This window comes from Oryx dammah, unplaced genomic scaffold (genome assembly GCF_014754425.2).
Source record: "Oryx dammah isolate SB20612 unplaced genomic scaffold, SCBI_Odam_1.1 HiC_scaffold_11, whole genome shotgun sequence".
Classification (NCBI taxonomy): Eukaryota; Metazoa; Chordata; class Mammalia; order Artiodactyla; family Bovidae; genus Oryx; species Oryx dammah.
In genome coordinates, this window is record NW_024070195.1 from 18,625,196 (window position 1) to 18,649,728 (window position 24,533).

At 42.1% G+C, this 24,533-nt stretch overlaps 1 protein-coding gene across 1 annotated transcript; it reads left to right on the forward strand.

Moving 5' to 3' along the window:
• Positions 1 to 4,585: 4,585 nt before the first annotated feature.
• NRSN1 (neurensin 1) lies at positions 4,586 to 24,288 on the forward strand. Its single transcript, XM_040249921.1, has 4 exons — positions 4,586 to 4,731; positions 6,423 to 6,495; positions 11,774 to 11,971; positions 22,632 to 24,288. The coding sequence occupies exons 3-4, from the start codon at positions 11,783 to 11,785 to the stop codon at positions 23,028 to 23,030; spliced, it is 588 nt and encodes a 195-aa protein (XP_040105855.1). The 5' UTR covers positions 4,586 to 4,731; positions 6,423 to 6,495; positions 11,774 to 11,782; the 3' UTR covers positions 23,031 to 24,288.
• Positions 24,289 to 24,533: the final 245 nt, after the last annotated feature.

A 24,533-nucleotide genomic window follows, 5' to 3' on the forward strand; every position in this document is an offset into this window, starting at 1 on the left:
TTTTCAGATATAATGCTACTGCATACTTAATATATTACAGTATAATGTAAATATAACTTTTACATGCCCTGGGGCTTCCCTGGTGGTGCAGAGGTTAAAGCGTCTGCCTACAATGCGGGAGACCTGGGTTTGATCCCTGGGTTGGGAAGATCCCCTGGAGAAGGAAATGGCAACCCACTCCAGTATTCTTGCCTGGAGAATCCCATGGACGGAGGAGCTCGGTGGGTCACAAAGAGTCGGACATGACTGAGCGACTTCACTTTCACTTTCTTTCACTTTCACATGCACTGGGAAACCAAAAAATTGCTAGGATTCCCTTTATTGCTATAATTGCTTTGTTGCAATAGGCTGGAAGCAAATCTGCAATATCTTCAAGGTGTGACTATATACAAACAATGAAATATCTGAAAGAGAAAAAAGTGCTCCATCCTGTCACCTGCTCCCACTCACTCAAGGCTAAGTACTGTTGCACCCTCTGTCCACACAAATCTGTAAAGATCTCCTGCAAAGAGGGAGGCTGGGTCTCAGAACTGACCAAACAGAATTTTTCAGCCCAGGATTTCAGAAAATGTGAAACTGGATCCTGATCATTGGGAACCTGCCATCATAGTGAAGCAGAAAAAAGCAGACAAGACATCTGTTCTGTCCAGGAACACAGAGAGCATACTAATCACAAGCTACTGCCTGGTACAGAACACTGTGGCCTTGGTGTGGCAGGCTCACTGCCAGGCAGGCAGAGACTGACCAGGCTGCACCCAACCCAGGAGCAATTGAGGCCACCACCAAAGTGTCCAGTGGCTGAAGGCTCTGCCTTTCATCAGTGAGTAAACAAATTATATGGAGCCCCTTCTCCATCCTCCTAAGGATCCTACATCCCAGGAACAAAAATGAGAACTGAGTCTGCAAGCTGAATCTTCTGCTTTTTTATTCCCTGAACCTGTCACAACACTCTCTTCTTTCCTCCATTTATCCAAACCATATCAACCTGTCAAGGCTCATCTCCAGATCCCATCACTCATTTACTAATTTATTCATTTACCATAAGTGAGTACTCAATTTTTACAAATTGACGGTACTAGACATAGTGTAGATTACATAGTGGATGGTAGGTAAATCCTTGCTTCAGGAGTTTACAAGCATAAGGAGGGAGAGTAAATAGATATATAAATAATGCCCATGCAAGGCAAAATGGTTGTCTAAGGAGGCCTTATAAATAGTTGAGAAAAGAAAAAAAGCTAAAGGCAAAGGAGAAAAGGAAAGATATACCCATTTGAATGCAGAGTTCCAAAGAATAGAAAGGACAGATAAGAAAGCCTTCCTCAGTGACCAATGCAAAGAAATAGAGAAGATCAGAGAGCCAAACAATAGAATGGGAAAGACTAGAGATGTCGTAGAAAATTAGAGATACCAAGGGAACATTTCATGCAAAGATAGGCACAATAAAGGACAGAAATGGTATGGACCTAACAGAAGCAGAAGATATTAAAAAGAGGTAGGAAGGATACACAGAAGAACTATACAAAAAAGATTTTAATGACCCAGATAACCATGATGGTGATCACTCACCTAGAGCTGGACATCCTGGAATGTGAAGTCCAGGGCTTAGGAAGCATCACTGCGAACAAAACTAGTGGAGGTGATGGAATTCCAGTTGAGCTATTTCAAATCCTAAAAGATGATGTTGTTAAAGTGCCTCATTCAATATGCCAGCAAACTTGGAAAACTCAGCAGTGGCCACAAGACTGGAAAAGGTCAGTTTTCATTCCAGTCCCAAAGAAGGGCAACACCAAAGAATGTTCAAACTACCACACAATTGCACTCATCTCACACGCTAGCAAGACAATGCTCAAAATTCTCCAAGTCAGGCTTCAGCAGTACACGAACTGTGAACTTCCAGATGTTCAAGCAGGATTTAGAAACGGCAGAAGAACCAGAGGTCAAAATGCCAACATCCACTGGATCATTGAAAAGGCAAGAGAATTCCAGAAAAACATCTATTTCTTCTTTAATGACTATGCCAAACCCTTTGACTGTGTGGGTCACAACAAACTGTGGAAAATTCTGAAAGAGATGGGAATACCGGACCACCTGTCCTACCTCCTGAGAAATCTGTACGCAGGTCAAGAAGCAACAGTTAGAACTGGACATGGAACAACAGACTGGTTCCAAATCGGGAGAGGAGAACATCAAGGCTGCATATTGTTACCCTGCTTATTTAACTTATATGCACAGTACATTATATGAAATGTGCTGGATGAAGCACAAGCTGGAAGACTGCCAGGAGAAATATCAATAACTTCAGATATGCAGATGACACCACCCTATGGCAGAAAGCGAAGAAGAATTAAAGAGCCTCTTGATGAAAGTGAAAGAGGAGAGTGAAACAGTTGGCTTAAAGCTCAACATTCAAAAAACTAAGATCATGGCATTCCATCCCATCATTTCATGGCAAATAGATGGGGAAACAATGGAAACAGTGAGAGACTTTATTTTGAGGGGCTCCCAAATCACTGTGGATGGTGACCGCAGCCATGAAATTAAAAGACGCTTGCTCCTTGGAAAAAAAGCTATGACCACCCTAGACAGCATATTAAAAAGCAGAGACATTACTTTGCCAACAAAGGTCCGTCTAGTCAAAGCTATGGGTTTTTCCTGTAGTCATATATGGATGTGAGAGTTGGACTATAAAGAAAGCTAAGCACCGAAGAATTGATGTTTGAACTGTGGTGTTGGAGAAAACTCTTGAGAGTCACTTGGACTGCAAAGAGATCCAACCAGTCATTCCTAAGGAAATCAGTTCCGAATATTCACTGGAAGGACTGATGCTGAAGCTGAGACTCCAATACTTTGGTTATCTGATGCAAAGAACTGACTCATTGGAAAAAACCCTGATGCTGGGAAAGATTGAAGGCAGGAGGAGCAGGGGACAACAGAGAATGAGATGGTTAGATGGCATCACCAACTCATTGGACATGAATTTGAGTAAGCTCTGGGAGTTGGTGACGGACAGGGAGGCCTGGCATGCTGCAGTCCATGGTCTCACAAAGAGTCGGACACAACTGAGCAACTGAACTGAACTGAATGCAAGGCAAAAATAAACGTAGCAGTACAAGACAGGTAAGGATAGAGATTTTCATATATGTGTGTATATATAGTCAAAATAAAGAACAATGAATCGTACTCAAGTGTATCAAAGAACTCTGTATGAAAAAGATGCTGGTCATGCTAGGACCAAATGGGCAGCACTTGGAGACACCGATATGAGGCGGAAAGCACAGAAAACCACTGAAGTAAATAAAGGGAAGGAAGTAGGTGCAAGCTGTGCTTGAAGAACACAGAATATGTTCAGTGAGATGAGAAATGAACTTGGAAGACAAGCCATGAAATATAAAGTTACAAAGGCAGGCTGAGGCCAAATCACAGCTTCCCTCTGGAAAATAGCTCAGGAGTCTGCAACCTCACCTGACCTCTCTTCTCTGTGACTTTCCAAAATGCTTCTGTTTGTATCTCTCCCTTTGTGCTCTAAATGGCAGACATTCAATAAATGTGTGTTGAATAATGAATTAATAAGATATTCACTGGTAAATGTTTCTATGTAATATAACTCAGGGAAATTGTGCAGTGTGTTTGAAGTGAACACTTAGCTGCTTCAAAATTATCTTCTCTGTTCCCTAATGCTTGTTAAGCTGATAAATAAAAACCATGGATTGTACAAGGCAAAATAATGCTGATAATTCACATTTTAAAGACATCTTGGCATATGTAACTGATATCTTACTTTATCTCACTGATTGAAGTCACTTTAGATAGAAAGAAATCCAAAGGTACATAGAAAACACTGTGCAAATATTGGATGTTATTTTATGTGTAGAATGGCTGTGCAAATATTAACTATTTTAGTGATCATTTTCATCATAGACCACTTACCAGGAGTCTCCAGAAAGTCTCATGAAGCAGGGGTCGTTGTATTTATATGCTAAGCTGCCCATACCTACACACATTTTTCTGAGGTGCTCACAGGTAATTTTCTAGGGTGTTTGCCTTCGTGTATTTGTGTGTTTTTCTTAAATATCACCATTTAATTCATTTTCTTCATCATTCTTCCATCTCATCCACGTAAGTCCCTGGGGTCAGGGACAAGAGGAGACACTGAAAGTGTCCAACCGCTGACAGAAGTGAGAAGGTTCTTTCAGGTGGGCAGCGCTTTGCCAGCCGCGCAGTTCCTCACCTCGTGTCTCATCAAGGACAAAAAAATAGGCTCCGGAGAAGCCTCTACCAATGGGGGTGGTGTGAGTCTGCCTCTCCGACCACCTAAAAAAATACGCGTGTGGAGCCTGCTAGGTCCATTCATGGTGCTGGGCAGGAGAACACTGGACAAGGTAGAGAGGGTGCCCGGCCCCGCGCTTGCACAAGGCACAGGACCCCGCCTTCCAGAAGGCCCGGGGACCACCAGACTCGGGACGCAGGCAGGAAGCAGGGCTGGCCAGTCCAGGCCCCGCCCACTCGCTGCACATCCGCGCCCCTTCGGCGGCGGCAGCGGCTGCGCGGGCCTCGGCTGCGCGGGCACGCGGGACGCCCAGCTGTCAATCACGCGCAGGCTGAGTTCGGCGAGGCGGGAGCGGCGGCGGCGGCGGCGGCGGCGGCGGCGGCGGCGGCGATGGGACCCCAGCGAGAGATCTGCGGCTAACTGGCTGCATTTGCTCCACGGGTCAGGGGATCGCAAGGGGGCAGGTAAAGCCTTGCGGAGCCCAGGGGTGAGGTTTTCTAGGCTCGATTTGTCTTTCTCCCTCTCCTCCCTTTTTCTTTCCTTTCTCTCTCCTCATGCACAAATATTCATATTCTCTGTCTTTCACACACACGCACACACACACACACAGGCGAGCACGCACACACACACCTAATTCGACTACGTTTATTATATGGGCACAAATCTCTATGAAATTCATGCATGTTAAAATCCACCAATATGTACAAATTAGGAGTAACCAACTCCATTCTTTGGCGGTTTGTGGTTTATGTTATGTAAGAATTTGGGAGGTATACAGGGTGAACTCAGGAGTTTCTTTCCCGTGAGACAAGAAAAGTTGTAATATTAGATGAGAGTAAAAAGATATGTATTGGGGGTCTGCAAAGCTGAACTGATTTCTTTTCCAGGCTGAATGTATCCGCTCCTTGCCCTTTCCTCTCCTTCACCTTATCTAAAGATGTTTGACTTTTTATATGATCTCAGCACCTACTTCTTTGTGTTGTTAGAATGGGGCGTTGGGTGCAGGTCCGACCAAAGCTGATGACCTCAAAGAAAACAGCTGAACAGCTTTTATTTACTTAATTGGTTCCTGGCTCTGTAGCAGAAATATTTTCAGCACCTTGAACAGCTCCTTGGACTCCAGACCAGGCCAGCCTCTGGTGAAGGGCATGTGTGGAATCAATTTTTTTCAAAGAAAGAGAGGACGACGACAGATTAAAAAAAAGGGGATCACTTAATGAGAGAAAGAGGCACAGATGAAAGACAGACAGACTTGTTTTCTGTTACTTATCCAGACCCAGAAATACAATAAAATTTCAGAACAAACTAATGTCTTGAAGAAGGTTGGTTTGGCCATGGTACATACAAAGTGAACCAGGAAAATATTGAAAACAGTTTTTCAGGCCTCAGCCATGCTTACACACCTCAAGCCTTTGAGATTCTCCTGAAGATGGATGGGGAACTGTTCATCAGAAAGAATTCTTAACGCCTCTTGAGAAATATCGCCCCAGTTCTTATTTTCTTTCACATGACTAGAGTAATGTAGGAAACCAATAGCTCTAGAGCTGGCAATGGCTTTTTAATTAAATCTTGCATGGGCACCTGCTTTTCTTAGGCAGATGAAAAGTAAAATGATCATGATAGGAAGAAAATGGATATAGGAGTAAAAAAAATCAACTCTTGAGTAAATCATCCAAAGAGCCTTAATAAGTCTAAAATGCATGTAAATAGATTAGAAAACACAATGGCTATAAGATTATTTTACATTATAATGGAACAGGCATCAAAGAGATCAAGTCTGGAGTCTCTATCAGAAGCTAGTAATCTTTTTCTTTAGAATTTGTAAAACACAAGTGGGTCAGTCTAGTTGGTATTATTGACTGCATGGAATAGAATTATATCAAAATAAGAATATATTTGTATAATGTGTTATAGTTTACAAAGTCCTTTTCATTTACATTATCTCCTTTATAAACTCTCATGAGAGCCCATTAAAAAGTTATAAAATATGTTGTACTTTTCTAAAAAGAAAAAAACTATCTCTGCTCTTGAACAGGAAGCCCTTTGTCAATGTTTCTGTCAATGTTAAATGATTCCTTACAAGTTATAAAAATGACTTATGAAATTTAGACTTTTATCTGGATCACATTCTGCAGAGATTTTTATTCTTAACTAGGTTTGAAGAATGAGCCATTAAAAGGAAAGGTCAAAGAGTAAACAACAAGAAGAGGAAGAGGAAAATTTCAAAGGTAAGACTCAAACTTTGTCACATGTAAACTAGTAAGCACCTTGTGATCTGCACATCGATAAAGAAGTTTAGCTTGAATATGGAGTCTTTTGCTCAGCTCATTTTGGTTTGGGACTTTGTCTTATCTAATTTAAAAATACATCTCAAAGAGGTAAAGTCATAAGATAACTGCATTTCATTGTCTCCCCTCCCTCTTTAAAAATTATAGGAGTGACTGCTTATCCACCAACTTAGAAGGAATAAAAATTAACACTGGAGAGCTGCAATCTCTACCAGTGTCCCAAGACTTTGAAGTATCTCTGAATGAACCATCATTCATTAGTAGAAACACATTTTCAAGTTTTAAGTTCATGCTTATATAATTCCAGAATGCTTGATTTAAAAGTGAAAAAGCTGTTAGCAGGCTTTCATGCCATCCTGCATCCATTCTGAGTCTAACTGATTCTTTTAAGTGAATTGACCTTTTGGTGTGGTATTGGATAAATTATCTAAATCAGCTTTGTACATATACCTTGCATCTGTGGCCCAGAAGTGGCTTAATGAGAACTTCACTCTCATTATCTCAGAATGATTTTATGGGAGAGAAAAACAGTATGAAAAAATTGAATGATCTTTCCAAGAGAATAAAAAGAACAAGGCCTGTGCCTGGCTTCACAGCTGACTCACACATAGAGCCATGGGAAAATACTCATACTTTTTGGGCCTCAATTTTCTCCCTCACTTCTCTCGAGGAGACCATGAAGACAAGTAATATAAAATCTCTGGTATTCTTAAGGCTTCATGAGGCATAAAACCTTATTTCTATTTTCATGGCTGTGAACATTTTTCAAGTAAAATAAAAAGTAACTGTTCCTATTAGACTGAAATTCAAATTTCCAAAAACTGATATCTAGTGTAGTGGCACACATAAGGATTATGGTAACACATGCATGGGTTTGTTAGCTGAATAGTCATTCAAGGGATTCTCAGTATTTATACTTCTTCCTGCTGTAAATACCTCGTTTCAGCGCCCATTTTGTTGCACATACTACTTCTTAAGTGTTTCTTCTTCTAGCCCAAGAGTCAACTGAGAGCAAAATGTGTGCCCCACTCATCTTTGTAACCAGCGTCTCACATAATCTAGCATATAACTAGTGCTTTAAAAGCACCGAAGGAAAGGAGGAATGAAAAATCAAGGACCACTCAGACCATCATCCACACCAACTCATTTAGAACTCTGTGCCAAGAAATTTCAAAATGGTAAACAGGATAGAAAATGTCCCTGGCCTCAAGAAGTTTTCAGTTTATCATGTATACAGTCTATTAGACCATCAGACAAACCACATCACAGAGGACTGGGTAATAACAAGTGCTATGAAGAGAAACAAATCTAGATAAGGGGATAGAGAGTGATAGTGGGCTGATATTTATCATGTTGAAAGCCTCTCAGAAGAGTTGGGGGGTAGGGGCAGTTAAGGAATGATTTTTCTGTCTCTATGAGTCCCTGGTGTATAATAGGTAGGATATGTTGCTAAGAACTGAATATCCATTTAATGTACAACAGTTAAGATAGATACCATATACAAGAAAAAGAAGACGACTATGGATGTATCCTCACTTATCCACACCCAGAAAGTCCTTCTGGAAGAATGAAGGCAGTTCCCACTCCATAGATGACCAAGTACCAGACACTAACATTGCTTGTTCTCCATCAGGAAGGCCATGCTGGCAGTGAGGATGCAGCAGGCTTCTCTAGAATGTGTATGAAATGAATACTCGTAAGGACTCACTTAAATACACTATCAGAGAATATTTTCACTGACCTCCCCTATGCATACACTTCTTGGGATGTTAAAGCTTTCTCTAAAGAAAGGAGCCCCTTCAGGATCCATCACCTAACAACAGCCACAGATTTAGCATTACTGTTTTTGCTGATGCTACTATACCTATCAAAACACAAACCAGAATCCTCATGAAACCTTACTCATTAAATAAATGCTAAGACAAGCTAAAGTGCCTTTGCACATACCATCACTTTCTTCTCTATTCTACTTTATCATGTAATCATCACCCAGCTTTTAACGTGATGTTTTGAAATGACCTTGTGTATTCTCTTTATAATATTGGAGGTGTCAACCAACCAAGTATAACTGTGACATTTTCTATACTAGGACAAAAAGTTACTGACTTTCCTATGAGGAATATAACTCTCTGTTGAGATTTTGTAGGTGCAAAATTTCTACTATAACATGTTATAGTTTAAAATTCATGTTTTGCCAACTGATCCATCTCCTCTAAGAGTGAATCCCAACAAATGATATGTTTGGAAAGATGTATGAAACCCAGGGACTACCTCTACTGAAATAACATTAAACAAACACACAACTGTTCAGTCTGCTGAATACCAAGTAACTAATCTAACTAGTAGCTTATACACCTTTTAAACTGAAGCTTTATGTATATAATAATAAACCACTCTAACAACCAATCATTCAGAACTTGGGAGGAGGAGGGAAATCCCCAAACCTAGTTGTTTATCCAACAAAAATAAACTCATTCTGTAAATTCATGGCCAAAGACTCCTGAAAAAACTACATCTAGAAGGAATTAGAGGTCATCAGGTCCAGCCATCTTATTTTAAGGATGATGAAACCATAGCCCAGAGAGGTTACCAGGCTTGCCTAAGATGTCAATACCAGTAAGCTGCAAATCAAAAACTAGCATTAGAGCCCTTTCTCTGCTCTGTGTGGCTGTCACAGCCAAAGCCATGTCCTTGTACTTTGTATGCCCAGAGAAGAGAATAAGACTCCTTGGGATTTCTCTTCTGAAATGTATCTAACATCACTGAAAATCCATTCTAACTTAGAGTAGAGCCATCTATCACTCAGGCTCAAAAGCATTTGTTTTATGACATCTTCTCTCTCTTTTATGATGTTACCCATATCGTGTTTAGCCAAGTTGGACTGCTGGGTCTCATCCTCTAAAGCAGAAACATTTAACCTAGAGCTCTGGAAACAAGCTGTGAGGGAATGACTCCAGTATGTCACAAGGTCCTGCTCTGCACCAAAGCTAAATCCTGAGAAAGGACAACTTCAGCATCAAAGGAAGATAACTCTTACTACTGTTATGAGGGAATTTTTTTATATCTATCATATCTATTTTTGGCCTTTTTTAATGTTAAAGTCTCTACTGCTTTATAGAAAACCTGAACATATGTATTTGTATGAGCTGGTTCTGATTATGCAAATCTATTAATCAATCCATACTACCATTTATTGTTTTGTCATCTTTCATCTACTCCCTGACTCATGTAACCTTTAGTAGATAACTTTTCTATGCCTCAATTTCCTCAATGACAAAGCAGACTTAGTAATACTAATCCCTTCTTCCCTTGACTGAAAGTTTATTAGAATGTCTTAGAAGAAAGTGCCTTTAAAATTATTCTACTTCTATATCACTGTATCACTAATAGGCTCTTATTAATCATCTTCATTGTGTAAGCATGAAATAAAAGGTACTAAAGAGGTCATCCTAGCATTTAAAATATGAAAACTAGGTTAACAAAAGAATTTGGTCTATTAGATGTTATTGCTCTACTCAGGCAGAATACACTCTGAAATCTTGATATTGTTACAAAATAATATCCGTCTGAAATGTTAAAAAGCAAGCACACACACACACACATACATTTCTTTCCCTGCTCTCTCCTCCTGGTTGATTTCTTTAGAAGGTAATAGGACCTGAGACAGGAAGAAGCCACTGGAAGGCAGGCACTATACGTAACACTGACCAACACTTAAAGAGATGAGGTCATCAGTCACCATCAGTGACACCTGTTTGCATCGTTTTTCTAAGATCAGGGCCATATCTTCCTGAATCTGACTACAACTTTTAGCCAAAACCCACTTGTGGCTGAGGGCACACAGTTGCAAGCTATTCTCAAGGGTTCACTTTGTGGCTATGGGTCAGTGAATCCCTTGGTTCAACTTTGCATTTAGCCCCATGATAATATCCAACCAAACTAAGTGGCCACACAGGAACACCTCCTAGAATTTTAGATTAAGTTTTTCTTGTATATAAACAATACTGCTTTGGTTTCATGACAAGTAATTGAAAACACTTAATCTGTCTTTTTATTGTATTATATAACATAGGCCCTGAGAAACCCTGGTCCAGTAGGAAGATACCTTTGAATGTTGTTCCTTGCTTTGTCACGTTGAGACAGGGAAAATTATCTAGATTTTAAACTGTGCCCATACAGGGAAAACCATCTAAAGGATAATTGAAAAATCTAAAAAAGTATTTCACATTTCCAGCTACCTATTGGTCTGCTTATATGGAGATCAGAAAACTAAAGAAAAAACAGAATGAGAATTCTCTTACCAAAATTTCTGTCCTTCAGTAATTCCTTGTTTCTTTGTTTTTGCCATGTATTAATAACCAAATGCCTCTCTTTAAGGTCAAACTAGATCAAATTAAATTGAAATTTCCATCTGAAGAAGGCAGCATCCTAAACAACCTACCTAGAGCTTAGTTTCATTAAACAGTTACATGAATTTTTATTTATAGTAGACACTAAATGGAAATAGTAAAAAGTAGGTCTACTCTCTACATTATGCTCTAGCATCACATGTGATCAGATGTATCAACAAATAATGCCTGAAATATCTGGAGTTAGAGTCAGTGAGGTGTTAATTATTGACCAAGCCATTTGTGATTAATAAAGTATGAAGCACAAATTGCTCAGCAACTTTTTAATGAAGCTTCTGTACAACTTCTCAATTGGATACAAAGGCAGAATTTCAAATTGCTATGTAACATCATGTAGCTTCCAAAAGGGAACATGGTTAAGCATTGAAGAGGACAGTCCAAGACAAATTTCATCTGTAGCAAGTGAGAGTACCTGCCTAATTCTTAAACATGAAAGTGTAAACACTACCGGATTCTAAGAGATTGAAGATTTCTTGTCAAGACAACTGAAAATCTCAGCTTCCTTGCTGCATTTCTCATGCACTTCCTGCTTAAATTTTTGCATCATCTAAGTATGCTGCACTGTTAATGTCTCGTTTCGCTTATGGAGAACCAGTTCTGGTCACTGAGTGTTTGGGGTGATTTTGCATTCAGTAAAGAAGACCAGCTTGGGTAAGAAAGACAAGTCTTTAAAGGTATCTTTTCTGCCCAGAAAAAGAGCATTGTTTAATTAGGCTGACATTATTCAGCCTGGTTTTTACCTTTAATGTGCCTTTTGGTCCTGAGGCCAGAGCTCATTGGGCTGATGCCTGTGGATGTTGTCATTCCAGCCAAGAAGGATGAGTTCTTGCAGCAACGTCTGTGGGTCCAGACAGGCACAGGCTGCTACGGAGGCCGGGCACCAGCGCTACGGAGTCCGGTCCTACCTGCACCAGTTTTATGAGGACTGTACCACTTCCATCTGGGAGTATGAGGATGATTTCCAGATCCAGAGATCACCCAACAGGTGGAGCTCAGTATTCTGGAAGGTAAGTAAAGAGCATGGATTTAACTCAGGAAATGGAGAAGTCATTTCATACGGTAAGTAATTCAGCTGCAGAGAACAGAGAGATCTGGGATTCTGTGTGTGCATTCCTCTTGGTGATACTAAGTGCAGTTTTCTTCCTTAGGAAAGGAGACTGTAAATCTTGGGAAGAAAGCCTCTAAACACAGCACAGTTGTTGATTTTCAGGTGAAATGTAAATAGGTATAATCGCCATCATTATTGTTTTTGCGACGGTTATTATTGTGCCACATAAATTCACCAACTATGAAAGCCATTCAAAGGCAAAACATGCTTTAAGCCTCCCCTACAGGTTTGGATGGTATCATTTTAAAAGTTACAATAATTATTATTAAAAGAAATAGTTGAGTACTGGAGAGAGTTAATGCTGAGGCATTATACAGTGGTCAGTCTACCTGCCCTACTTCTACTAGATATGTGGTCATAAAGTTCTATGAGCTTCAGCTTCCTTGAAAGGTAGGAGACTTGCTGGACAAGAAATTCAATCATTCAGTATGTAATTAGTGAGTACCTACTCCATTCAAAAAGTTGCGAAGTGCTGGAAATTAAAGTGGTAAATGGGAGAAGAAAAAGTCCCTGCCCTTACAAAATTTACAATCTGTCATGGAAAACATACCATAAACAAATAAACCACACAATAATAGTAGAAAGTAGCAAGTTTTAATCTTGCAAGTAGCAAGAATAATAGTGGCAAGTGTTATGAAGAGAACTAAATCAGAATAAGAGGCTAAGGAGGGATAGAGAACTGATATTTAGTTATGCTGATCACAGAAAGCCTTTCAAAGAAGATGACCTTTGAACAAATACCAGGGTAAGCTGAGGGAGGAAACCATAAAATAATTTGGCTGAAGGTCATTTCGGCTGGGAAAATAGCAAGTCCAAAAGCTCTGAAATGGAAACAAGTTTGGTGTGTTTGAAAAACAGCAAGAGATCCTGTCCGGGTGGAGAGGAATGAGAGGGAGGAAAGAACAGGTGACAAATTCAGAAAAATGACAGGACACAGATGATTTGTGTGGAGCCTCGGAGGTGAGTGTGAAGACTTTGGCTTTCCCCTTGAGAGATACAAGAAGCCACCTGAATGTTCAAATAGATGAGTGATGCGACCTGACCAATATTTTAGCAGGATCATTGTGGCTATAGCACAGAAAATAAATTACAGAACCACAAAGATAGAAGTAGCTAAATTATTTAAGAGTCTATTGAAGTACCCAGAGGCAAGAGATAATAGTGGCTTAGATTAGGAATGGTGTTAATGGAGATGGTAAAGTGTAGTCAGATTTAACATGAAGTTTGAAGGCCAGCTGTTAAGACACACTGGCAAATTAGACATAAGAGAAAGAAGAGTCAAGCCTGACTCCAAGACTTGCAGCCTGAGATCTTTAGTGGATGATGTTATAACTCACTGGGATGGCGAACGCCAGGAGAGCAATAGGATGGGTGATCAATCAAGAATTTTATTTTGGCATTGCTACATTGGCGAGTCAGATACGACTTAGCAACTAAACAACAGCACCACATTGGAGGTGCCTATTAATCACGCAAGTGGAGATCTGCAGAAGTATTTAAATATACCAGCCTTCAGCTCCTGAATTGGGAGTCACTGACCTATAGAATGTATATAAGGTACCAGACTAGAAAAGGTCATCCAAGAAGAGAGTACAGACATAAAAGAGAAGAAGGCATCGGATGTTACATTTATAAATCAGGAAAAGGACAAGGATGTAGGAAGGGCTACTGAGAAGGTTCAGCTTTAGATGATTCCTCAGATTCCCTCTAGTCTATAATTCTGTGTTTTAGAGATTTCCAATCATCCCCAACTTTCTCCCGAAGTATCACAGAAATTTAGACACTGATACTGACATAAACCTCCAATGTACTGGCAATAGAATTCAACAAGAGGCAATTAACAAAGTAATGATTATAAGCATGGACTCTGTCCTTGGCGGCTGTTGTTCAGTCGCCCAGTCATGTCTAACTCTTTGTGACCCCATGGACTGCAGCACGCCAGGCCTCCCTGTCCCTCACCATCTCCTGAAGTTTGCCCAAGTTCATGTTCATTGTATAGGTGATGCCATCCAGCCATCTCATCCTCTGATGCCTTCTTCTCCTTCTGCCCTCAATCATTCCCAGCATCAGGGACTTTTCAGTGAATCGGCTGTTCACATCAATGACCAAAATATTCAAGTTTTGGCTTCAGCATCAATCTTCCCAATGAGTATTCAGGGTTGATTTCCCTTAAGATTGACTGGTTTGAGCTTATTGCTGTGCAAGGGACTCTCAGGAGTCTTCTCCAGCACCACAGTTCAAAGACATCAATTCCTCAGCTGACATGGGTTCAAATCTCAACTTTTTCATTTAATAGCTATAACTATTATACCAGGTAACTCAGTGGTAAAGAATGCACCTGCCAATGCAGGAGGTGTGGGTTTGGTCCCCGGGTCAGGAATGTCCCCTGGAGGAGGAAATGGCAACCCACTCCAGTATTCTTGCCTGGAAAATCCTACAGACAGAGGAGCCTGGCAGGCTACAGTCCATAGGGTCACAAAGAGTTGGACATGGCTAAGCAAGAACATGAGAAACTTAACCTTAATGAGCCTCTAACAGTGATACGTATAATACCTCCCACACACTTGTGAGAGTTAAGTAAGATAACATATGAAAAGAGCTTAGTACAATGTCTGGCAGGTACTCAATAAACATTTGATGTATTCGCTCCTATTATCAGATGTCACTGAGGTCTGAAATAGAAATAAAACTGGAAATTTAGTTAATAAGTAAAATATTGGGTAATATAGTTGTTACTATGGTTTACCCAAGACCTCTGTTGATTCAAAATCTTACTACTGACAGGTTCCTTGTATTAGAATTGGTCGAGCCAGCCTTTTTATTCTGTACAAGTGTTACCTCTGAGGAGTTGGTACTGGCCTGGACCAATGAAATACACAGCCAAGCTTGGCACATCTTGTATTTACCCAGATAAGTGGGTGGTTGCTTCTCTATGTGTCAAAAAAACAAATATTTGCCTGACAGGTCTGTTGTGCCAAGAGCCTAAAATGCCTCTGACATACAGAATATTGCAAGTGCTGGTGGTTCCAAAGCACTAGTGGTTATACGATTTGTGAAGCTATAAATCCATCAAATAATATACGGGTATGGATTTACAATAACGAACTCTCAGTAAATTACCAACCCCAGGATCCAGATTTCAGTATTTTCTCTCTTCTGTTTTACACAAACAAGATCCAAAAATATTTGTTCCCTGTAGTACTGGACCTAGTTCAGAGAATAAAGCCGAGCAAACATCCATGGCCTCATAGAGGTTATATGCCAGCAAAATCCAAATCCTAAACTCACATCCTAATCATAAAACACCAGGTGGGGCTTTGAGAAGCCTACAGTCAACCAGAAATACCCGAGAATGGATTATCTTAGAGCCCTCATCTCTACCAAGGGAATACCCCAGCCACTCCTGGGTGCCTCCTAGGGAATATAAGGGAACTCTTGCCAGTGAGTGTGTGAAGTACTTGGTATCAACACAGAGAAAGGCACTGATTATGTGTGTTTCCATTATGATTCTTTTTTTTTTTTTCAAACTGCATCTTGTAAGTAGTTCAAGATGTGAGCTCCCCTTGACTCCTCTTCCACTGTAGTGTTGCTAAGGCCACAGGGGTCTCTCACTGGGGCCACACTCACAGAGCCTCAGCAGGGCTCTGCTGCTGAGCTGGCTCCTTAGTGTGGGTAGCAGTGGGAGGGGGCTTAATGAGAATGGAGACTGGAATCAGTCGGGCCTGAGTTAGAAACTTTATGGGACTTCTCTGATGGCTCAGATGGTAAAGAATCTGCCTACAAGGCAGGAAGACCCGGATTCAGTCCCTGGATCGGGAAGATCCCCTGGAGAAGGAAATGGCACCCCACTCCAGTATTCTTGCCTGGGAAATTGCCTGGACAGAGGAGCCTGGAAGGCTACAGTCCATACAGTCCATACATTCCATGGGGTCCCAAAGAGTCTAACACTTAAGAAACTTTGCTCTATCCATGGATTGACATAACCTTGTTCCCAGAATGCTGTTCTTTTTTAAAAAAAAAAACAAACATTTATATGTCCATCATGCACAAGGCTCTGGGTTCAGTTGTGAACACAACATTTCTTTGCTTGTGAATAAGGTATAGCCTTGACCTGACAGCGTTCACAGTCATATAAGGAAGATGGTTGTGTACGGAGATAGTTACAATCCACCGTGACAGCGTCGCAGTACTTCCTGGGAGCCCAGCGTTTGGGGCAGGGAGAACGTGATGCAGCCTGGGGAGGAAGTGACTCCACAGAGGAGTTCACAGGAACAGGGCATCCTTCCCAAGAGAAAGAAAAGCATTGCAGAAGCTGCATCGTGAGAGAAGATGGCAGGCCTGGGAGATGCCGGCAGTTCAGTGTGGCTGGGCTAAGGGTGGAGCACAGAGGCCAAGGGATGAACCAAGAGAAGAACATGGGAATATATACAAGAGCTGGATCACAGAGACTTTGAAAGGCTGTGAAGTAGAAATGTCTCCAGAACCTTCCAGCTTGATTGAGTACAGTGAGATGGTAAGGTAATAAATCAAGACTTTCTTGGGAAGGTTGACTCACAACCAGGAACAAACAGCCTCACCCCATCACCACCACACCACACACACACAGTGTTATACACACTCTCTGGGCCTCACATTCTAGATGCCTGTAAGACTGCCTCTGGCACTGCTAACTTCCCCAGTGCCTGCAACTGCTGGGGTCTGCAAAAACCTGTGTGACACGGTCCCACCTACCCCCTGCCACCCACTGCCTCTGGCCAAGAACCTAACAGGCTGGCGCGGAATTTTTCTTTTTCATCCTTGCACTTGACCTTGACTGAGACTGCTGCCACTTCATTGTGCAGCAAACAGCCAAAGTACAGCAGGTATGAACTAATGGAAGCAGTCTTCTCACCCCAATCGTTCTTTCCTCACCCCAGGATTATCCTCCTCCTCAGCTGATATGAGAAATTTCCCAAAGGATGTGGCTCAGATGGTAAAGCGTCTGCCTACAATGTGGGAGACCCAGGTTTGATCCCTGGGTTGGGAAGATCCTATGGAGAAGGAAATGGCAACCCACTCCAGTACTCTTGCCTGGAAAATCCCATGGACGGAGGCTATAGTCCATGAGGTCGCAAAGAGTCGGACACGACTGAGCCTTTCACTTTCAAAGGATGTTCAACAGCAATGGGCAGGTACAAGGCAAGACTGTTTCCTCCCCAGACTTAGTAAGAGTGAAAATGATCCTGGTACCTCTCCCATCTCCCTAGACACCCCCTCCTTCCTGTTCCAGTCTCTCCAGATTCCCCCCTTATTCTGAATAAGCTAAACCAGAATTTAAACCTACATCTTGGATTTCTTTGCAAAGTCTTGCTAAAAATGAATAAGGGAACCCCTTACGAGAAACCACGTGGTATTATTTTCTAAAAAGCATTTTTCTCAGATGGCATGTGAAAAATGGATGAGGAAAGATGAGCCTAGCCAGGGGGACGATCAGAATGCTATTGCAATGACATGGGCGAGAGTTAATAGTGCTCTGTTACCATTAGCACAGCTGTGGTGATGGAGAGAGAAGATTCAAGAGAATCTGATGAGGTAGAATTAATAAGATTTAATTGTCCATTGACTACCAGCATGAGGAGGAACTCAATGAATGGGTGGATGGCAGGAATGCAGAGAAATTAAGCAGAAAAGAAGAGAATATCATTTTGAATATTTGAGGTTTGAAGAGCATTTGGGATATCTTTGTGTAAATCCTCCCATTCACTATCATAAATATGGGGCTACAGCCCAGGAGAGAAATCTAGACTGGAGTTGGAGATTTGGAAGCCATTGGTATATAGGTAGGAGTTGAAACTGTGGCCACAAAATTAAACCCTAGAGAGAACATATTGAGTAAGCGATGTGAGTCAGGGCTGGAACCATGGGGAACACCAATAATTTAGGAGTTTCTGTCAAAGCAGGTTAAGAGTGAGTCATTCAAGATGTAGACGTGGATGCAGGAGAGAAATGTGTAAGGGAAAACCACTGGTGATGGTCTTAAGAAAGCCTGAGTGCTGAAAATCAGTGACTACAGGATATACACATGGAGAACAAAAATTGGATTTGACAATTGGGAGGTCATCAGTGACCTCAGAGAAACGGGTTTCAGTGCAATGGTAGAGGACTAAGCTTTTCTGCCAAGGGTAGAATGAGTTCAAGCAGTAGCTAGAGGGGAACGCAGGGTCCTAGAATAGCTTTTGAAGATGGAAGTGATTGAATGTGCTGACTGGCCGGAGGGACAGAGCTAGAGGAACTAGTGGGGAATCACGCTGCCCAGGAGGGCTGTGGAAACTGTAAGTGAGGCCTACATAGAAGGATCTGGATCCCAGCCTGGCATTGGTCATTGCTTTGTAAATCTCAGTGTCCCTACAAGGGGGTCAGGCCAGATGGGTTAGAATCTGCCATCAGTCTGGCAGGGGACACCACTCGGAGCTCAGGTGCTGCTAAGGAGAGGTCAGCCACAGCCCTCGGGGCAGAGGAGGATGAAGGAAAGCCCGTCTCCACTCTTGCTGCGCTTCTTCTGGATTTTACCTCAAATCCAGATGGCTCCTTTCACATTTAGCTCCATCCAGCAATTTCTCCCCACATGCTGCTCTTCCCTGCCACGCTGGTTCTGGCTTCCAACAGTCATGACTGCCTCCTCTCTGCCAGAACAGCTGCCTTGCTCCTGCTGCCAGCTCTGCTTCTTGGAGTAAACTGCATTTTCAGATCCCATCAGCTCACAGACAGAACAATGAAGGGGACGTTGGTCAAAATAACAGCAGTTTCTGGCTCGCGGCCCCCCGCAGCAGAATTTCTGGAATCCGAGCTCTCTTCCCTGTCCAGTCCTCCTTTCCAGCAGCAGAGACTGGGTTTTCACCACTCCTCCCCAGAGTCAACAGAGTCATCAGAAGTCACAGCACAAAAACTGCCTTGTGTATAGTCACTCAGTTGTGTCCGACTCTTTGTGACCTCATGGACTGTAGCCCACCAGGCTCCTCTGTCCATGGGATTTCCCAGGCAAGAATACTGGATGGGTTGCCGTTTCCTTCTCCAGGGAAAACTGCCCTTGCTGCTGTCTCTACAGTCAGTGTGTCATCACCTGGAGAGGCCCTTCTCTCTCACTAGGGGTGTTGACTTAACCATCCCACAGCACCCAGCTACTCTGGGCAGCCCCTCTCCCAGCAGCCCTGCAAGACTTTTGCATGACCCCAAACAGAGCTGGTTTACTCTTAGAACCTTTAAAAGAAAAGCCTGTGTTGCCTTTCTTAAACTTTATTTAATAGAACCTCTTTTCTCTTAGACCTAGAACGACTTCAAGTCAGAGCCATGTCTAGAGACAAATTTTTTGATACTGTATGGCATCACTCCAAAGTTCTTTCTTATTCCGTTCAGTACGCTTAGATGGCACCAGGATTACACTGATGTATCTCAGTATCCCTCCTCACCATGATGACGCTCTCAGTGAAGAATTCTCAGTGTTTCTCCTTCATGTCTACCACCCCAAGCTCTTCCTGATGTGTTTGGACAGGTTTGGAGTCACTCTCTGGGCACCTCTTTTGGAGATCCTCATTAGACTTGCACTGGTGGCACCCTCAGAATCCTGGGGATTACATACTATTCATTACATCATGCTCCCCTCCACAGATGGCAAGCCTCTCTCTCCAATCCTCTGATATAACCGGGAACCGGGGCAAGGCTCAGGGAGGCCAGCCACTTTGCAGTTCTTGAAGTGAGCAGTTCTGCCATCTGCAAGGCATAGATTGCCTTTTATCTTCTGACTGATATTCCAAGAGTGGATTTTAATCTATAAAACACTGCTTGGTTGAGGAGCAAACTGCTCTGAGAATCAATCACCTGGCTCCAAGTTCAGCAGTCTGGTGGTTTAAGTTAGTCCGTCAGGAATATTTATTGGGCGCAAGACTAGACTGACTGCTGCAGAGAGACAGGACAGAAATAGAAGACGGAGCACCCAGGCCTCCCTTGCTCTTAAGAACCTTAGAAACGAAGATGGATACGTTTTTGCTGCCCTCAATTTTGGAGAATTAGTGCCAGTTCTTGAGGAGGGAGGTAATTTAGTGACATACGAAGCATGTCACCATGGATATTTAAGTTAATTTAGTTTGGGCATTCAGAATTTTCCAACATGAGTCATTTTTTAAACATTATAAATAACGGTTAGTCTTTGAAGGTGAATTGATTCGCCACCATTCTTGGAAAAATGTAGAAAGCCATCCAAAATGTGATATTTTACAACCCAATTTTTTCCTGCAATACTTATATCTTATGTAGAATACTTTTTTTCAGACGACTAACTCCTGTTTTTCAGTTTCTTTACAATATTACATAATGGAAATTTGTTTATATATGGTGACAAACTCTATTGTAATTTTTTACAAACTAGTAAAGGTAATGTACAAAATATTAGTTGGTGAAGTCTCATGGAAGAATGAGTGTAGGAAGTGGGGCTTAGAAGTCACACAGAGCTGGTAGAGTCCAGTCACACCACCTGCTTAATAAAAGGACTTTGAACTATGTTTCTTCAACCCTATAAACCTCAGTTTCTTATAGGTGAAATAGGGATAAAAAATATCTACATCTCATGAGATGCTAGTGAGGATTAAGTGAAAATCACAGTGGCTGGGTCATGATCAGTGCTCACTAACATTAGCTCTCCTCCCTCTTTGTTAGAGTGATGGATTTACGAATGTTTTCCTTCTGTTATCCCAACTTTCTACTAAAGAAGTATCTAATAAGGTGTATTTCCTTGAATTATAATAAGTAAGTTAGATAAATATACTTTAGATGTTCAAGATTAAATGGTGTTATGCATTTGGTTATTTTTCCAACCTTGTTATTCTAACTAAAAGCAATTAGGAACAGGAGGAAATGAAAAATGTGTTTAAAAAATAAGCTATATTAGCTGTTCTTTATCCCAAGTACTGACAGATTGTTGCAATGCTCTTGCCAATGTAGCATAATTTTACAAGAGGCACATTTCCAAATAATAGTAGTAATAGCTACTTATTGCAGTGCGTGACTTAGCCAGGCCCAGGGCTGAAAGCTTTCATGCATGCTCTCATTTAGTCCTCACAACTTTATGAGGTAGGTACTATTATCATTTATCATTTTATAAATGGGAAAGTTAATGAGAGTGTTTAAGTAGCTTTCCTTTTATGATTCAAGTACTAGTTGGCAGTGCTGGAATCCAAGCCTGAGTCTGTTCATTCCAAACCTCTGAGCTTAAACCACCAAATGGTATATCACTCTCCATCTTCAGTGGGTTACATTTTATTGGAACTTGAGCTAATGCAGTTTCATCTCCATCTGCTGCTCTTAACGTTTCTCAACCTCTGCACAAGTAAAGTCCAAACAGCTATATATTAGAGGAGAAAGAGCACTGGCCTGGGGTCAGACGTGTGGCTTCTAGCCCATCCTGTGCTACTCACTATCTGTCCTTCCTGTCCCTCCTTGGGGCAGTGACCTACCCTCCAAGAGGCTACATTCCCTTGCCTTTAACTGGTAATCATGGTTCTTTCTCCACCAACTTGGAGAAAGGGTGAGTTGTTCCACACTGTCAATGGCCTCCAGCCAAAATCACCAGGAACACACTTCTGTGTTGAACAAGTTGAGTGTATTGCTCATCACAGTGAGAGAAAATGACACCAAAGGGCATTTCAATAAGAGAATATGAGAAAGGATTATAGGGTGTGGGCTTTTGTTGGGTGATTTGAGGGGGGTGGGGTAGGCATGGAGGACTGAAGAGTCTACAGGAGCCAGAGTTTACTTTGGATTATCAGGGACAATTCTATGATTAGGTATAAGATAATAAATCTCATCTATCCCAAAGGCAGACTGCTGCTAAGTCGCTTTAGTCATGTCCGACTCTGTGCAACCCCATAGACAGCAGCCCACCAGGCTCCTCTGTCCCTGGGATTCTCCAGGGAAGAATATTGGAGTGGTTTGCCATTTCCTTCTCCATGGCAGACTAGAGTGAGACTAAATAAAACTGTAATTGGTTAAGAATCAACAGTCATTTATATTATGCAGCGTGGGAAGAGCATAGTATTTTCTGGTTTGTAAATGACCTTGTTTTTGTCTGTGCTTAGACAAAATTGTGAAGTGGTTTTGGTCTGTCTCACTTCGTCATGAGTACAGAATGAGCTTGTCTGATGTTGAGGTTCTGCAAGGTTGATGGTGCCCACAGAACAACATGGCACCCATGGGGGTCCCAGGCCAGCTTCTGGTGGGTAGAGTGATGCCAGCTCTTAGGTATGGGGCTGTTTTTCTCTTGCTCAAGACCAAATGAGACAACATAAGCCAAAGGGGCTTTGTCAACTGCAGAGCATCAGACAAACAGAAAACTCGAAGGAAAAGTCAAGTCAGTGAGGCAGCACCTGGCTGGTATCAAAATCAGAAAAGCCCTCCTTTCATCTTCTTTTTTAAAAAGAAAATTCTGTCGGCTTCCAACTGGGAAAAGTCTCTCCTTTCAAACAAGACCCGCCCTGCCCTAGGGAGCTGAAGTACCACATTCACTCTGTCTTATTTGTGTCTTTCTCTAGGTCGGACTCATCTCGGGCACAGTCTTTGTGATTCTCGGATTGACTGTCCTGGCAGTGGGCTTTCTTGTGCCCCCCAAAATTGAAGCCTTTGGCGAGGCCAACTTCGTGGTGGTGGACACGCACGCTGTCCAGTTTAACGGAGCCCTTGACATGTGCCAGCTGGCGGGTGCCGTGCTCTTCTGCATCGGGGGCACGTCCATGGCAGGGTGCCTGCTGATGTCGGTGTTCGCAAAAAGCTACTCCAAAGAAGAGAAATTCCTTCAGCAAAGGTTTAAAGAGCGAATTGCAGACATCAAGGCCCACACTCAGCCCATTACAAGAGCTCCGGGCCCGGGAGAAACAAAGATACCAGTCACTTTGTCCAGGGTTCACAATGTCCAGCCCTTAGCAGCAACCTGAAATCTTTTCCACCCAACCCTCCCCTCTCTAATTTACACCCAGTGTTGCAAGGGAGCAGGCCAGTTTGGGAGATGACAAGGCTTTGGCGTTGATCTGCCCCAGAGCTGTGCTGGGCAGTGGGCAGAGTGGTGACTGAGCTCAGGCTCATTCCATTCAGTGGCCCTGGGGACGCTTGATGCAGTGGGTCAGCGTGGACACATGCACCCAGCTGCCTAAAGAGGTGTGGCTGGGTGCCCACCAGGAGCTCTCTGGATCTCCTCTCTCATACAGTGTGACTTTGTGACATTTTCCGTGTTCTTGGAAAGCACTCAACAGTTCAGACCAGCCTACCAATGGCTAACGTGGTCCATTTTACTTTCCTGTGTTGTTTTTTCTAACTTTCTAACCTTTCCTGTGTGGTGCTGCCTTCTATTCCTGGTCTCACTACATGTAAGATATTGTCATATGTGTTCATAGAAAAATCAAATTCCCTGATTTTGACCCAAACATTGGTCTTTTAGCTCTAACATAATATGAGTCCTTAAGATCAGAAACAAACTTTTCAGGATTCTCCACAAACCTTTCTTTGTTTGTTTTGTTTTCTCCATTTTTTTCCACTTAAAGAGCTCAAATTGCCAACTTTAGAATCTTGGGAAAGAAATTACTATTAGGAGAATCTATTTATGCAGTGACCAAAAGCACTGAAGTAAAAGTCAAGAAATTTGAGTTCCTATTGCTAACTAGCTGCGTGATCTTGGGGAAAGCACCTAACCTCCCAGGCCTCAGTTTCCCCATCTGTAGAATGGGGGTCCTGGTCTGTGATGTCTTGTTTAGCCATGTGTTGCTGTGTGTCCATGACTAAGGATGTTTACAGTGTTCCTGTGGCTCTCGCCACAGTGGGATTCTTTCAGATCTGGACTCCCAGAAACTTGCCAAGTCAGGATCCTCCATGCCACCTACTCCTAAATATCCAACCCTGGCAGCTTATACAATGCTGTCATATTTTTATAGAGACAAAAGTAAGCCATCCTCCACTAAGAATCCCCTGAGTAGATATAAACCTTAAGAGGGTTTTCTTTCTCGAAAAAGACACTTTCTTCTCCAGTAAAGTGTTCGTCTCATCCCTTTGCACTTCTATTTAGTCTGTGGATTTAAATTAGACAGAGGAAAACAGAACATGTGAGCTTGATACCCTCTCAGAACCTGTGCCACCTTCAAATTCTGTCTTTTTGTTTTTTCCTTCCTTCACTGGATAAATAAAACATGTGAACGAGTAGAACCCGAATTGCCTTGTCATTCCTTTGGTGTGGCTGTTTTCTCTCCAACATGTAATTTTCCATTCTGAGGCTGAGTGAGCTCTGCAGGTCCCTTGGCGAAGTGGAAGAATAAATGAAGCAATTAGTGCTCTTGTACACATGGTTTCTTTTGTATCGTCCAGCATCAAACAGGCAGCAGGTCAGCATCCTTCACAAGGATCGTTGGCCACATTTGGGAGAAACTGTTCTAGTTTCCTCGGGTTCTTAC

Bases quoted from the DNA above. Each gene is read 5' to 3' on its own strand.
- NRSN1 (XM_040249921.1), top strand. From the start codon at position 11,783: ATGAGTTCTTGCAGCAACGTCTGTGGGTCCAGACAGGCACAGGCTGCT. The intron at 11,972-22,631 runs GTAAGTAAAGAG...GTCTTTCTCTAG, and splicing joins GGAGCTCAGTATTCTGGAAG to GTCGGACTCATCTCGGGCAC.